The sequence below is a fragment of the Neolamprologus brichardi genome, chromosome 7 (genome assembly GCF_056152115.1).
Source record: "Neolamprologus brichardi isolate AB-2024 chromosome 7, ASM5615211v1, whole genome shotgun sequence".
Classification (NCBI taxonomy): domain Eukaryota; kingdom Metazoa; phylum Chordata; class Actinopteri; order Cichliformes; family Cichlidae; genus Neolamprologus; species Neolamprologus brichardi.
The window spans coordinates 42,229,033-42,244,323 of NC_142110.1; the positions used below are offsets into that span (position 1 = coordinate 42,229,033).

The 15,291-nt window shown below is 38.2% G+C and overlaps 3 protein-coding genes across 7 annotated transcripts in view; all 3 read left to right on the forward strand.

Moving 5' to 3' along the window:
• Positions 1-5,608, forward strand: part of slc27a4 (solute carrier family 27 member 4) — a 21,636-nt gene extending 16,028 nt beyond the window's left edge. For all 4 annotated transcript variants that reach the window (XM_087843610.1, XM_006788715.3, XM_006788714.2 and 1 more), the window contains exons 13-14: positions 850-996; positions 1,486-5,608. In XM_087843610.1, coding sequence (XP_087699736.1) covers positions 850-996; positions 1,486-1,643 — 305 coding nt within the window. In that variant the 3' untranslated portion in view covers positions 1,644-5,608. The remainder of the gene's footprint in view (positions 1-849; positions 997-1,485) is intronic.
• A 997-nt stretch (positions 5,609-6,605) lies between these two features.
• On the forward strand, positions 6,606-10,816 carry ptgdsa (prostaglandin D2 synthase a). Its single transcript, XM_006788712.3, has 7 exons — positions 6,606-6,977; positions 8,020-8,159; positions 8,571-8,647; positions 9,594-9,704; positions 9,796-9,897; positions 10,008-10,039; positions 10,177-10,816. The coding sequence occupies exons 1-6, from the start codon at positions 6,891-6,893 to the stop codon at positions 10,037-10,039; spliced, it is 549 nt and encodes a 182-aa protein (XP_006788775.1). The 5' UTR covers positions 6,606-6,890; the 3' UTR covers positions 10,177-10,816.
• Positions 10,817-11,161: 345 nt separating this feature from the next.
• Positions 11,162-14,329, forward strand: LOC148102160 (protein AMBP-like). Of its 2 annotated transcripts, XM_087843612.1 has the most exons (7): positions 11,162-11,504; positions 12,120-12,265; positions 12,354-12,430; positions 12,556-12,675; positions 13,163-13,264; positions 13,616-13,659; positions 13,775-14,329. In XM_087843612.1, exons 1-7 carry the CDS (start codon positions 11,382-11,384, stop codon positions 13,853-13,855), a joined length of 693 nt encoding a protein of 230 aa, XP_087699738.1. In that variant the 5' UTR covers positions 11,162-11,381; the 3' UTR covers positions 13,856-14,329. The 2 variants fall into 2 exon arrangements, with proteins under 2 accessions (XP_087699738.1, XP_087699739.1); XM_087843613.1 differs by lacking the exon at positions 13,616-13,659.
• The last annotated feature ends 962 nt before the right edge of the window (positions 14,330-15,291 follow it).

The window sequence follows — 15,291 nt, forward strand, 5'->3', positions numbered from 1 at the left end:
AAAACATGTTTTTTGTGCACAATTTCTTATTAATAAGTATTATCTCACATTTTAAATGAAGTCTCAATTCATTAGTAAATGTGTAAATGAAATGGACAAGTGCAGCGTATATGAATTAAGTATACCGAGCAACACCGTGAGGTTTTTTGTTTAGTTTTTTTCTTCATACAAGAACCACACTGTGCTTAGCTCTATAGTTGTCACAGATGTAATGTCTTGGCTTGCTCTTGGCCTAAAATTATAGATAGATAGATAGATATGCATATACATACGTATAAACACACATACACACATATATATATATATATATATATATATATATATATATATATATATATATATATATATAAAAAATATACACACACACACACACACACACACACGTATATGTATATATTCGGTGTTTTGAACAAGTCTGAGGCTCCAATTTCCACTCACTCTAATACAGTTATATTTCCCCAAAGTCAAAATGTGTTTGGTTCCTGTTGCACAGTGACAAAGAAGGTATATGAAGGCTATACTGGCACAGCAGTAAAAACACAAACGTATAAGCATGCTATTTTTCAAAGAGATGTTACTTTTGTGCAGGAAGACAATGTATAAAGTCAGTTAGTGGTGTCAATATAATAAAAGCTGAATGTTGACTGCCAGACGGGCCTCATCTACCGTACAAAGCTGAAGCTTCTGTGATGCTCTGGTGCTATATGAAAGGGAGAAATACAAGTGGGATACTGTGTAAACAAAGGTTCTCCACAAGGCTTTTGGTCTCAGTGCACAAACATGACCTGAACTTCAACCTCAGCTGGCACTAGAATTCCTCCTCTGACCTGTCTGCATCTGTGTGCACAGGAGCAGAGGGAAAGGCTGGAATGGCAGCCATTGCCGATCCATCTCACTCCACTAACCTGGAGAAGTTTGTGAAAGACATGGAGAAGGCTCTCCCTCCATATGCCAGACCTGTCTTCCTCCGTTTCCTCCCAGAGGTCAACAAGACAGGTAAAAATGACTTCAACCAAATATTGATATTTTTCATAAGAAAGGAAGCGCATTTCTTTGTTTACTTTACAGAATGCTTCAATTGCTTTTCAAGTGCCGTCTGAGTCTTAAACTTTCTCAGCCACTTCCATAGTTTTTTCAGTTAACTAGAAGTTTTTTTTCTGCTCCCTCTTAGTCTTCAATGGGGAAATTGTATATTGTAATCTAATTTCTACCTTACAGCAAGTTTTTGATCACTTTGAGTCCATGCAACAAATTATATTTTGCTTTGTTGACACTTTTTTTTTTAATCATCACAAAACTGTGTGTTTCAGTACTTTCAGAACTTTAGATAGTATTATAGTTTCATAAAACATACATTTGATGTATTTTACAAATACAGCAGATTTCATAAGAGAAAAACTAGCATTGATGGCAGTACTTCGATTAAAGGGCATTGTTTGGCAAGCAAATCTCTCTACACATTCTCTTTCTGTGTATCTCTCTTAGGTACTTTTAAGTTTCAGAAGACAGAGTTGCGTCGGGACAGCTTTGATCCCAGCGCAGTGTCAGGCAGACTGTACTTCCTGGATTCCAGCAAAGGGCGCTACGTGCAGCTGGACGAGGAGCTGTACCGCTCCATTCTGTCAGGGAAATGCAAATTGTGATGACCAGGCTGACCACTACATTAACACACACACACATACTTGCGCACACACACACTTTCACACACAAATACAGAAGACAATATGTGTGACCAAATTAGAAGATTTTGTCCCCTTAGTCACAAAAATAATACATTACAATAAAGAAGAGAATAGCCATATACAGGCCAACACACACACGTATTCTCAAAACCACTTTGCTCTTTAACATCCTTAATAACAGACTGATGCACGTAACGCCCAAAAACACACACTCCACTCTGCCCGTCGCTCCTGAATACTCCTCAACAACTTCTCTCGCTACCTCAGCAAACAAAGAGAGAGGCACAAACCTAGAAAGCAGGTCTGCTTGGTGACTTGAAGCCACCCTTCATAACCACGCACTCCCTCGCCCACCAACAGATCTCATACACTCCCACCTGTAAACGCTGGTCCATTAAACCACAGGTTATTGCTGGCATGAAGGAGGAGCAAGAGGAGAGGGATAGGCTGCCTAGCATCCAGGATGCAAAAACTTGACACTCCAGATAAACACAGACTTAAAGGATGCTGATGAAGAACATGGATTAAGTACATTAAATATGTGAGATAACAGAGGGACCTACTTGGACCTAAACTATCTCTCTGTTCATTGTTCTGTTAGTGAGATTGTTTTGTGACAGACTGAAGCTACTGCTGTCGACTTAACCTGCACAATTAGCCAGTAGTGACAAACATGTGGAATAGCTACATACGTCCTGTTTTAGGTCAAATGTATCAAAGTATTTCCTTTAACTCTCAGCTCTTTGTCTTTTCTTTTCCATTCCTGTTGTATTACAGCAATTCCAAAGGCTTTCTTTCTTTCTTTGCTTTTTAAAGACCAACATATTTGACCTGTAACAGAAGTAAAAACAAAGTCCAGTGGTTGAAGGTGTAAATAGGGCTCTGGCAATTGCAGTGCAATAATTATCCACATCGGAAATGAAGAAAAACAAAGCTTTTTATTTAAATGTCTGAGATACACCAAATATATTTAAGTTGTAGTTTCTACATATTTAAGAAAATACAGACATTAATTTATTTTGTTAAAGTCTTTCTGTTGTCTTTTTTCTGCTTTGTGTGTATCCAAATCTGTGCTTCAATGGCTTGGGGAGTCCTCCTTATATCAGCTGTTAAAACACAGTCATGTGATCAGACTGTTTCAACCCTGGACTAAATACATGGAGCTATTTCCATAAACAGGACTTGTTCACATACTGAGCACGAGTCCAGTATTGCTGTGTGGCTGTTTTGTGCAGGTTTTGTCCTGAAAGGTAGACTTTGCCTATATTAGGGTGTGTATATTCTTTTAAATTATATAAATTTGAGTGAAGTGGCAAAAGCACCTGATCAGTGAGGAGTTCATCTGGTGCTAAAAGGGATGTTCTACCAGTTGAGGGAATGCTGAATGATCCAAAGATTCAAAGGCGGGAGCAGGAACATTTGAACTGGAAGGAGTGCATCAACATGGAGCAGTAGAAGAAGAGAAGACAACATGCTTTGTCATCAATGTTATTGTCTGTTGTTTGCAGTAGATGTTCTCTGAGGTTGTAGCAGCATGAATGAGCATCATCAACCACAAGCAGAGCACTGTGCCTTACTGTGAGTTCACCTCCCAGGTTCACAGGCCCTGGCCCACACGCTTCCTTTTGTTGGACTTCATCTTTCACTCTCTGTTGGTGTCCGTCTTCCATGATCTAATTTTGTCTGCCTCCGAATTACCCGACATACTAGTCATGCAAATCTGGCGCGGATCACAGGAGCTCCGAATAGTTTCCTGAAATTTGTCTGATAACTATTCACGGCAGCCACTGGACTGGCATCTTTATCCTGCCAGGTGCAGGAAGGGTTTGTTTTTGTCATTGGGCAGGGGTCCAATTTCCCAAGGCTGCCGTGATAGCAATTCCAATGACCAACCTATACTTCTTGTTTTTAAACTCTTCTGTTCTTTTAGTCCTAATTGTAACTTTAACATGTCTGCTAACAGTTTTATTTGCTTTGTATTTCTTTCTTGGGTTGTCATATAGTATTTTACCCGAGTTTCTGTTTGCTCAGCACTTTTATTTTAAGCCTTTATTGTACTTTCTGCCAACCGGCCCATTCCTTTCCCTTCATCTCTTCCCCGTTCTCCTCTCCCTCCAATCCCAACCGTTTCTCTCGGGTACTCATTTCCTGCTTCATGTTATTACTGATTCAGACATTTGTTCAAAACAGAAAATCTGAATACATCTCACATATTTCCTAAGTTCCAAATTGCAACTTGATGGTTTTATTTAGTTGACTTTTAAGATGGTTCAGAAGGTCTCATAACATGACGTTCCAAACAAATGCTCAAAACCTTTTTCAAATATTGTTTACCAAAGTGTGTTGTTTGTAGTCTGCCATTACCCTGTTTGTGTGTGTGTGTGTGTGTGTTTTTGTTTTTCTTCTTACATTGCAACTGATCACATCCTAAGTTGCCTACATTACAGCAAGTTATCTTTTTTTCAGCAGTTTATGTTTAAACATCTTTTCTTGATTTATGCATTGCACTGATTGATGCAGTTGACTTTGATGGCTGCAGTCTGCTGACAGTGACCGTCAAAGTTGCTCTCAAGTGTGATTTCCCTGTTTTGGGGGAATAAAACAACAAAAACAAAGCCGTTCGACAGATTTGTTTCTGCTTCCTCCGTCTCTCGCATTAACTTGTATTTATTCTTTAATGATGAGTGTGAAATGTTCTCATGAATGTATGAAAAAGAAAATAAGTGAGTGGTGATGATGATCATGTTCGGTAAAGTCTGATTTGTATATCCAAAGGGAACTCGGTTTGGCTGTTATGATGCTTCTACCTGAGGGGTTGCATTCGTCGACCCTGACCACCAGGGGGCGTGTGATTAAACAGTCCCACAAAGAGCACTCTGAAGAGGATGTTTCCATTATTCTTAATGAGTTAAATTATTATTTTTGAACAATTGTTAATTGAACTTTGATTGTTTTACTGCTACATCTGTTTGCTTTTGTGTTGTTTGTGTGAAATCATAGCTTTTTTGTGGTTTTGGTATAAGAAAAGAGGATTCATGCATTTTGAAAGACAATCGAATGGCTTTTTGTTTTTTCTCTTAGCAGGATGGGGGGGGGGGGGGGGTCAGGGAAACACTGATTTTTTTGCGTCTACTCAGAGCTCTTTGTTTTGTGATGTCTGAGAGAATAAATATTGAGTCAGAAACTACACTATACAAACTAGGCATGGTCATGATCACGCATGATAATAATTTCTTTAAGAAGTTTAAAACTGATTCAAATCTTTCATTTAGCATGTCATTAAAATGACTCTGAGGAACCAAGTTCCCATACCATCTGAATACATTTACATTACTGTTGTACAGTTTGGATTTAACACGAGTCCCTAACACACTCACACATGGAGATCGGTGTGACCATTCAGCTTCTCTCATACTAAGAAATCAACTGAAAACTTCTGAAATGGTCAAATTTGGTGAGGAAAGCCTCAAAGGCTTCAAGCTGTCACCAGTCTTCCCAGTTCATAATGAGATCGGTCAATGTATGTCGCTTCAAATGCAAGTGACGAGTCACCTCTTAAGGCACAGTTAAGTTGAACTGAGTGGTGATTACGCAGCCTGGCTATTTTATGTATAACACATCTTTTTGTGTTGCACTTTTCTTTGTTCCTCCCTGTCGTGGTTCAAACATGTCTGCCTACATGTGTGGAAAAGGATTAGTTGTTTGTTTGTTTTAATTCGGTATATATAATTTTATTGTCTCACTCCATAGACAGCAGTTCTGAACAGAGTGCGTAGAGGAGGTCTGTGAGGTGTGCTGTGTGTGTGACACACTGATGTCCCCTTGTCCACTGAAGGCTCGTTGTATACATCACGCATCTCAAGAAAATGAGATAAAAGCAGAGCTGCAAATGGAAAAATCATCATTATTAATAAAAAATATTTAAACTCTTCACTTGGACTCTGATTGCAATGACACTTTTTTTTTTCTGATGATGATGATGCAGACTGTCGAGTTTGAATTCTGATAGTGAGACAGGGTCCTCTTAATGGCTGTACCAAATATCGGGCTAAGCAGGTCATTTTAGATCAAGGTGTGTCCTTAAAAGGGAATGTGAAGGTAACTTTAATGAAATAAACAATTAAACTGATTTCAAAGAGAGATTTTAAGCAAAATAATTAATTTTCACATGCATGTATTCATCAAAGCACTGCAAAAACTTGTACATGTTGATATTTTCTAGAGAGGTGCGCCTTGTTTACTAAAGCTTCACGATGCTGATTCAAATGAATGTCTTGGTCCCTGCAGATTTTGCTGAATTTTGTCTTGTTTTGTTTGTTTGTTTTTAAGATTAAGATTTGTACAGGAAACGTGCACTAATTTAGACCCAGGACAAATCTTTTTAGATGTGACCTGTCACCTGTTGAGCGTGCACCACAAACACACCTGGTGTAATTGTGTCCTACATTTAACATTTAAATCCACAACTCATACTTTCCATTTTCCATGTTATTTTAGCTGTTGAAATTTGTTTGTTTTTGGTAACCTCTGTTTTTCAAAGATATATGGAAAAATAAGGTGACACCAGTAAATCTCTAAAGCGGAGGCTCTTCGGGAGAAACTGCTTTCTGTTCCTATTTCCTTAAGGACATCTTAAGACCCAAATTGTACAAGCCGGCTGGTAAAGGTGTTTCAAAATCTGAGAAACTCCTCTAACAGAAAGGTATGAACAACTTTCTTGTAGGAACATGCGTGATACTTATGACTGACCCTGCTGTTGCGCAAACTTGTCCTTTTAAATGCGAATATCAGTTAAGCTGGAGGCAGCAGCCAACACAGCGGTACTCCATGGAAAAATGAACTATCAGAGCTGAGAAACCGGTTGTTTTTCCTCATGTGTCTTTCAGTGCGGGACAGGGAGTTGTGAAATCATGTGAAGTCTTTGCTTTTGAGGACAGCTCATGAATCGCAGCTGATTCTGGTAAACCACAAGCTGAACCTATAAAGCGTTTAAGTCCGTGGATGTTTTCAGACTTGCACATTTCCAACACTTGGCTACTGTTCCTTGAACCTTGGCGGTGATTGGCTGACAACCAGGTGGGTGGATCAGCAGGGGAAAAAAGTAAACATCACCCCAGGCTTTGCCACTCTGTACCTCTCTTTGGCTGCACAGTTCACTTTTGGCTCAGGTCAGACACCCGCTCACCTCGCCGCTTCTCTTCTTCAGCCATGACGATGACTGTTGCCATGGTGATGCTGTGCATGATGACGGTACATGCAAATGTGAAGCCGCAGAAAGATTTTAGCCTGCAGAAGGTAGGATGGAGGGTGTTTGATTTTTAAGCTTTTTTCTTTTTATATATTATTTTATGTTTCAAACCACGTTTATTCGTTTTGTTAAGAACGGGGTTTCTTTAAAAGGAGAACAGCTGTTCTTTGTTTGTTACATGACGCCACCTACTGTCTGCTGATGGTTTTATATGTGCGCACAGTTTGCGATGAGTTGCTACCTTACAATACACAAGATTAATGCACAAGTAAATCGTTTGCTGGTTTGATGGACTGTGTGAGGTTAACTTTCTTTGGCATATGTGCCATAAGAAATGTGTTTGACTGGCTATGAAGTGGGATTGTCCCACACTTACTTCTTCTTAGCCATATTATGTCTGTCCTTTATGAAGAAAGCCTTAAAAGTTTTATTCTTTATTTTAAAAGTAAAATGTTTATTTGACACAAAGTAGTGCTGATTTTCATACATTTTCCCCGCCAGGATTTTTTAAATATAGGCTATTGTCTGTTATATAAGAGTAAAAGTTAACACTTTCCCAATATAATTATAATCATTAACATTAAGTCAAGTAAACACCGTTTTACATGAGGAAAAATGAAAGTGGCTTATCGGTTTTGATGTACATCGAACATTTGAGGTAGGTAAGGATGCCCTGCTTTACACAATTGCAACAGGGTACACATTACAGCCTATGATAAAATAAATATGTGAGCCACACCATTTCACTTCAAGATGTGCTCTTTCATTCCGATCAACACAAGCACTGTAGTTTATTTTGAGTGAATCCCACATACCCCACCTTGCTTCCTTAAATACTTAGTGCACCAATTACCCGACTAAAAATACTCCCAACACATTATTTGTGCCTTAAAATACAGAACCTCATTTTTTCAGGGAAATACTTCTTCCTCTTTATTAAAATAATGACACTATGTGCATTTAACCATTTGGTTTATATCACCCAGTGCGTCTGGGACTGTGACAGACAGGTCACATGTAGCCTGTGCATGACTGCTCAGAAGTTCCAATAAACTGTGTCCTGTTTTTGTTTGTTTTGTGTGTGTTTAGTTTGCAGGAAAATGGTATCGCGTGGGGGTCGCCTATGACTCTCCGCGTTTCGTCCCATTCCGAAGAATGATTAAGGCATCCATGGGCACCATCACGCCGCTGCCAAACGGCAATGCTAATCTCACAATGTGGGAGGCATCGTGAGTCTGTTTTTGCAGGGGTGACACATTTGATCACTGTTGACATATGTGGACACGCAGGGACACGCCGCTCAGTCTGTGTGAGAAAAGACGGTGGCAGAGCTTTTTTAAACTCTATTATGGGGCAAAGTCAGGACACTTTTTAAGATCTTTTAATTAAATTTGACTTGTTATTGTGTCCACGCCCTTTATGTGCTCCAGTAACCTTTGTAATTTACACAATATGCTCTCAGAGTCATTTAAGATGGCTGTTGAGTGGCAAACTTGCATACAAGAGGACTGTATTGGGCTTTATTGAATTAATAACATCAAAGCTATCATATGTGTGCTAGTCAAGGAAAAGAGTTAAACAGAGAGGAGTAAGAAAGTGACACTTGTGGATAAACACTCATTTTTCTTTGCTTTTTTCAGACCCTTTAGTTGTGTGATCAAAAAGTACCAGTATGAGAGGGCGAGTGTACCTGGACAGTTCACCTACTTCAGTGCACGTGAGTCTTTTTCTAAAGAGAACTGACTTTTTCTATGATAGAATAAAAACTTGAGTGGTGCTCACAGCATGAGTTGACATTCAGGATCAGCAACATGTTATGAGCAAAAAAAACACAGTGATCACAAGGATAAAGCTGTGCAGTCCAGGCACGTGTGACAAAGTAATGACATAAAACTGAGAACAGGAAATAAGAGCAGAATACACACCCAAATATATTTGGGGGATTTTTCTTTTTTACTTTTATTATTTTTTACAGTTACGGTTTTCATGTGACATGTAAGTATTTTTTATTGTTTATATAGCATGCTGTCTAAATAACAAAATGTATGTTATTAAATGTAGTCATTTAAAATGCATAATTTTTACAGTGGTATAATTATGATTATGTTAGAATTGTATTGTAATGAACATTTAATGTAATTGAATGTAAATTGTTCAATAATGTATAAAATTTTTATTAAAATTCTGAGAATATTTTAAGTAGGTTTAAGTTTTCATGCGACACTTAAGTATTTTTATTATTTATATAGGTCTGCTGTCTAGATAACAAAATGTATATTATTAAATTTAATAATTTAGAATTAATTCTGAATTGAATTAAGATTCATTAACATCCAGTAAGTCAATACAAAAATTACATATCTTGTAAATTAATTTTCTCTTCTACCAAATGTAATCGGGGGTTTTTACGTTCATGTTTTTTTCTTCTTCTTTTTTTTTTCTTTTTTTTTTTTTTTTAGCTTTTTGCATTTTAAGTAACCTATACAGGCCTAATAGAAAAATCATATACATCCCATTTTGGTTTAGTGCAGGCAATTCTGTTTCATCCAGATTTAATGTATTGGTCCATTTATTCATTTATTTAATCTGCCTATCAATTTGCTTTTAAATGTTCAACTAGCAGGGGTGCTAAAATCTCGCTTCTGTGTCACGATTTCTCTCAGGCCATAACATGGTGAAGGACATCACTGTGGTGGAAACAAACTACACTGACTACGCCATGGTCCTTAAGCACAAGGTTTTCAACAGAGAGTACACACAGGTGGCACTTTATGGTGAGACACGCTCACAGATGCGTCTGAACATGCAGGCCACTGCAATTCTGTCTTCTTTACACCACATGTGTGTTTCTGTACTTGTCTGCAGCTCGCACTCTGAGCGTCAGGCCTGAGGTCGTACAGAAGTTTAAAACCTTTGCCTTGTCTCGCGGTTTACCAAGAGAGTCTATTGTGATTCCACCTCCAGCAGGTGAAGCAAGGGGGAACACACCTCCATATATACAGATAGTATATACACATCTGCGCGCATGTTGAAGAAAAAATGTCATAATTTTGGTCTGTATGTTTTCTGGTGAACAGAAAATTGCCCGCCATCAGTGTCTGGGCGTTAGGTAAGGCAATTTCTTTTTTTTTCTTTTTCTTTTTTTAAAGAAAAAAAAAATAAAAACCACAGGCGGTTATTTTAAATCTGCGTGTGCGAGTGATTTCTGTCCAGCTAGTATAAAATCATTTCTGTTCCCCCTTCTAGGTTCCCTGCTGTGCCTGAGATGAGGGTGGCATCATGTGTTCTTCGTGCTGTTCCAGCTCTGTGTCTGTGTCCAGTTTCTGACAGCATTTATGTATTATAAACTATTATTAAAAAAAACTTCAGCAAACATGATGCTGACTGCAAATGGCACAAGAAGCAGATATTGCTGATTACATTTATCCTATAGATCAACCTTGATTATGTAGTGTTTTCCATTATTTTCACAGTTCACATAGTTAAATAAACATTGACCTCCAGACTTTTATTAATCTAATTTGAGGTTGTTGTTTTTTTGTCTTATTATGGTTACATGTAAAATATGTTAGTATGTAATTCTGTGTTTTACTGTGATCTATATGTTCATCGCCTGACAGTTACCTCTACCAGGCGATATAGTCATCATATATCAATAAATATATTTCTGATCAGCTGCATTTTCCTTGAAATAAGAAATTTAATTTTACCTGCATATGCACAAACACTTTCTCTTGCATAAAGTGTTGCTGCAGAGGTTCACACTGAAAAGACAAATGTAAATAAAAGTTGGCTGCTTCATCGACTGCCCTGAGCCATATCAGCTGTGCTCTTTCACACTGTTGACATAATTAAATAAATATTCAGCCTGGACATAATAAATAAATCTCTGAGTAGATTATCTACAGTTTCTACTGCATTTGTGGCACAAAACAATTGGTCTAAAGGTCGCTGAAAGGAAGTTTTTTCCCTCAGTGAACACCAGGTGGCACATACACACCAGTATGTGACATACAGTTTATGATGCAGATATCATGATACCATGAGAAATGAGATTAAATGAGCTGTGTGTTGAAGGGACACTTCTGTCTGTGGTAACATCAAAAAGTCTCTGTACCTGATACTAATGCTACATTTCCCCACAATCTGTTAATTACTAACATGTATTGATCAGTTGTTTGTTTTAGCTTCAAACTCTGAAGTCCAGCAATTCATTTCTGATTATTTGGACCAAAGGACACACAGTGACATGCACACACCTCTGTGCACAGACACACTGATCGTCAGAACTGCTCTTTAAGTTGTGTCTTTTCTTGCTTTTTTTGGTCCTGTTTTGAGAGGGGATTCACAAAAGCCACATACGCAGGGTGTCCGTTTGATCCAGAAAGGCAGCAGACAAAAGTTTCTGGGAGGTGACAGAAAGAGACAGGTTGGACAGGCAGGCTAACAAAATGCAGGGAGCGGTCAGGCCTGTGTCTGTACTGGTCATGGGGTGGGCCCTCGTGACCTTCCAGGTATCTCCCGTGGAGCCAAAAAATCTTACCCTGACCCAGGAGAACTTTGATCTGGAGCAGGTGAGTGGATAAAATACTAAAAAATGAAATTTCTTTAGTTATTTCCCACTCCACCCAACGGCAAAGTTTATCACTTCTTTTCATTCAATAATATCTGAGGTTGTTTTTATTGCCGCACGTCAATCCACATGTTTTAATGTGCAGTAATTATGAGTCTTGTCACACCACGCCTTGACTTCAGCAATCTTGGCACAAATTCCTGACAAACATCAGCTTATCCAGAAGTCAGCTAAACATGTCACACCCCTGCTGATTCATCCACAGTACACTGGCTCCCTGTACTGCCATGAATTCACCCTAAACACATGACTATTAACATTTGAAGTTCTTCGCAGGCTCTGCCCTGCATATTTCACTGATCTCCTCCAAACTTAAACTTCCATCTGCTCCCTGCAGTCTTCATCAGCAGGACTACTTTTCATTAACCTTAGAACTCTGGGAGCCAGGTCCTTCTCTTATGCAATACCTAAACTTTACTCCCGCACATCTGCACACTCCTTGACAGAATTCAAAACTGCGTTCATGACATTTTTAAGCTGTTCTGTTTTGTTTTGACTGGTCCATTTTATAATATTAGTATCTGTTCTGTTTTATGTTATGGCGTGTTCCTCGCAGTTTATGGGAAAGTGGTATGAGGTGGCAGTGGTGTCTACCTGCCCTCATTATATGCAGCGTAAGAGGGGAAACCCTGTCATTGTTGCACTTGAGCTGAAACATGTTGCATCTGAGGAGAACTTCACCATGACAGCCACTACTTTCAGGTCAGATTCACCCACATGCTGTTTCTCATGCAGTGGATGAGTATGCTACACTCAATATAACCTTTCATGTGTTTGTGTCTGCATATAGGAACAGCTTGTGTACGGAGACTTCAACAGATTACAGTCTGACGGACACTCCAGGGCGATTCTTCTACCACACTGCAAGTATGTTTTCTGCTTTCCTGCATATATAGTACATCCTTTCTGTGACATGTGTACAATAAAAACATTCTCATGATGCTAAAATAATACTCAGAAAACCTGATGCGTTAACACTTTATTTTCTACAGGGCTAGGGGCTGATGTTGATGCCTTTGTGGTTCATACCACCTATGATGAGTGTGCTGTGATGCTTCTGCTGAGCACAGAGAAACCATCAGGAAATAAAACCACCATAGCCAAACTTTACAGTGAGTGACCACTGTTGGATCATCAGCCATTTTACCTTTGATTTATCAAGATATCTGTGTTGATTTTTTTTAGCAGTGCATTTCTTTGTGTCCAAATTAAAACAAGGGTCAGGTACTTTAATTTATCAATCAATATTAATTATGAGTAAGCTAATAATAGACTTCATATTCCCAACACCTAATCTAGTGTACTTAAAGCAGGTAAAACTTGCAAAGCTTCTGAGGCTATTGTATAAAATCTAATTGTCTCTATACATGACTGTAATCTTGTTCAAATCATGAGATCTCACATTTAGCCTTTTAATTTGAAACTATTTAATGCTTTTCAATATAAAATTATAAAAACATAGAAATTTGTTGTTCTCACAGAGATTTTATGAACTTTAAATGTGCTGATTCTAACACTTCCTTTCTGTTTCCTTCCAGTATTTAACAGAGTATGAACAGTCAGTGTTATAAAACACTAAAGAAAATCTGTCCTCTTCAGGTCGGACTGTGGAAGCAGGCCCCGCTGTGCTGGATCACTTTAAAACACTGGTCAGAGAGCATGGAATGAGAGACGATGCTGTCATCATGAATCAGGACAAAGGTGCACACATTCCCTGAGAACTATTGATGATATGTCTTACACTCGTCATCTCCATCTTTAGCATTTTTTGCCCAGTATATTCACTATCCTCTGCACATGTCCAAATCATCTTTGCATGCTGTTCAACCTGAGCTAACCCTCTGATTTTTAATATAGTCCCCCCCCCCCTTCCCCCCGCCAAGCAGAACAGATTCGCCTGCTGGGATAGCCATGTTTGACACCCTTACTGTTATTGATTTTTCCCTCCTGTTATTGGATATTATCTTCATGGTTGTGTTTTGCATGTTTAGTGTTTTCTATTATTAAATGCATTTTAGAAAGTCATCAACTCTAATCCTTCTGCCTTTACAGGTGAGTGTGTTCCAGGTGAAAAGATGACAGAGACACCTACTCAGGTGCATGCTTCACACTAACACACTAACATATAACACTGTAAAACCCAAGTTTTATAACTATGTTAAAGTGATGAGTCTTTAATGCATTTTAATACCTTGTATGTCATTATTTCAGGTTATTGTTCCCAAAGGGTTAAATAGAAACGCGGTTCCACGTACGACACATCCCCAAGAAGAGTTCACTGTTACCATCTGACCCTATCCTTACCATCCTCCTCTGTCAGATAAATCCTCTGCATGTCCTCCTTCACTATATCCATGGATCTCCTCTTTCCCTCCTGCCTGGCAGCTACACAATCAACATCCTTTGCCAAGTATATCCACTATACTTCCTTTGCTTCTATCTAAACCGTCTCAGCCTTACCACTGTCCCTCTGTGGTACACGTTTCTAATCCTGTCTATTCTGGTCAATCCCAATAAAAACCTGAGCATCTTCAGCTCTACCACCTTGAGCTCAACCTCGAGGTGGCAGACCTCGAGGTTTTTTTGTCAGTGCCACTGTCTCCAAACCAAACATCATACCGGGTATGACTACCAGCGTTTAAACCTTCCTTTTACTCTTGCTGCTATCCATCTGTCACAAATCACCCACTCGACTTTGCCTCCATTCCCTTGTTAACTGTTGATATAAATAAAAATATGTAAATGTAAAAAAATGCAATAAAGATGTTGTGTTTCTGTCAAATTTGAGCGTTTTAATAAATATATATTTGCTACAGGATCAAGTGTAAAACCTGAAGAATATGATCATCACAAGAAAACCAGATTCACTAAGTATATTTATTTAGACTGTTTTGATAGTGCCAGGCTCCCACAGTGAATACTACACCACAATGATCTACTTTTATACATGAAATACTTTCTGTGTCAAAATGAAATTTTGATGTGTATAAGCACTTTGCAAATCTAAAGTTTATCTAAATTAATTTGGATTTTCAGACTACATAAAGGAATTTCAAGTTCTTATATCATATTGCAAAGATTTAATATACAGCTGGTACATAGGCAAGGCAAGGCAAGGCAAGTTTATTTGTATAGCACAATTCAACAACAAGGTGATTCAAAGTGCTTTACAGAGACATTAGAAACAAAAACAAATAAAAAGCATGATTTAAAATTGATTAAAACAAGCAAACAAACTAACTAATTAACAAACAAACAAAACAGTATATAAAATCAAAACATAGTTCAAAATGCAAATTTTAATGTGTGAAACAAGTTTACATACAAAAAAAGGACTTTAACTTTTAACCACCTGCTATATATGGCATGGTGTGCTAATACTTTCTACAATTATTTATCATATGCATTTGGATGTGCAAGTTTAAGAGATGTGACAAATATTTATTTAAAGATAATATTTTATTGTCAATATTATTTCAAATAAAGTGACCATGCTATTTGAGAAAAAAAAGCACCAAACATATGGCAAGTGTAATAAAATATCTCATGTACAAATGTTTCCTGTATGTTTCACTGCCCCAAGGAATCATTTTCTAAAATGCGCTGCACAGCTCCCCAACGGGACATGGAGGGAGAGAGCTGAAACAGAATCGTGCATACATGTGGATACCTTGTAAATTTACTCCAACATCATGGTTTCACATTATAAAGTTACAATTTACACATGT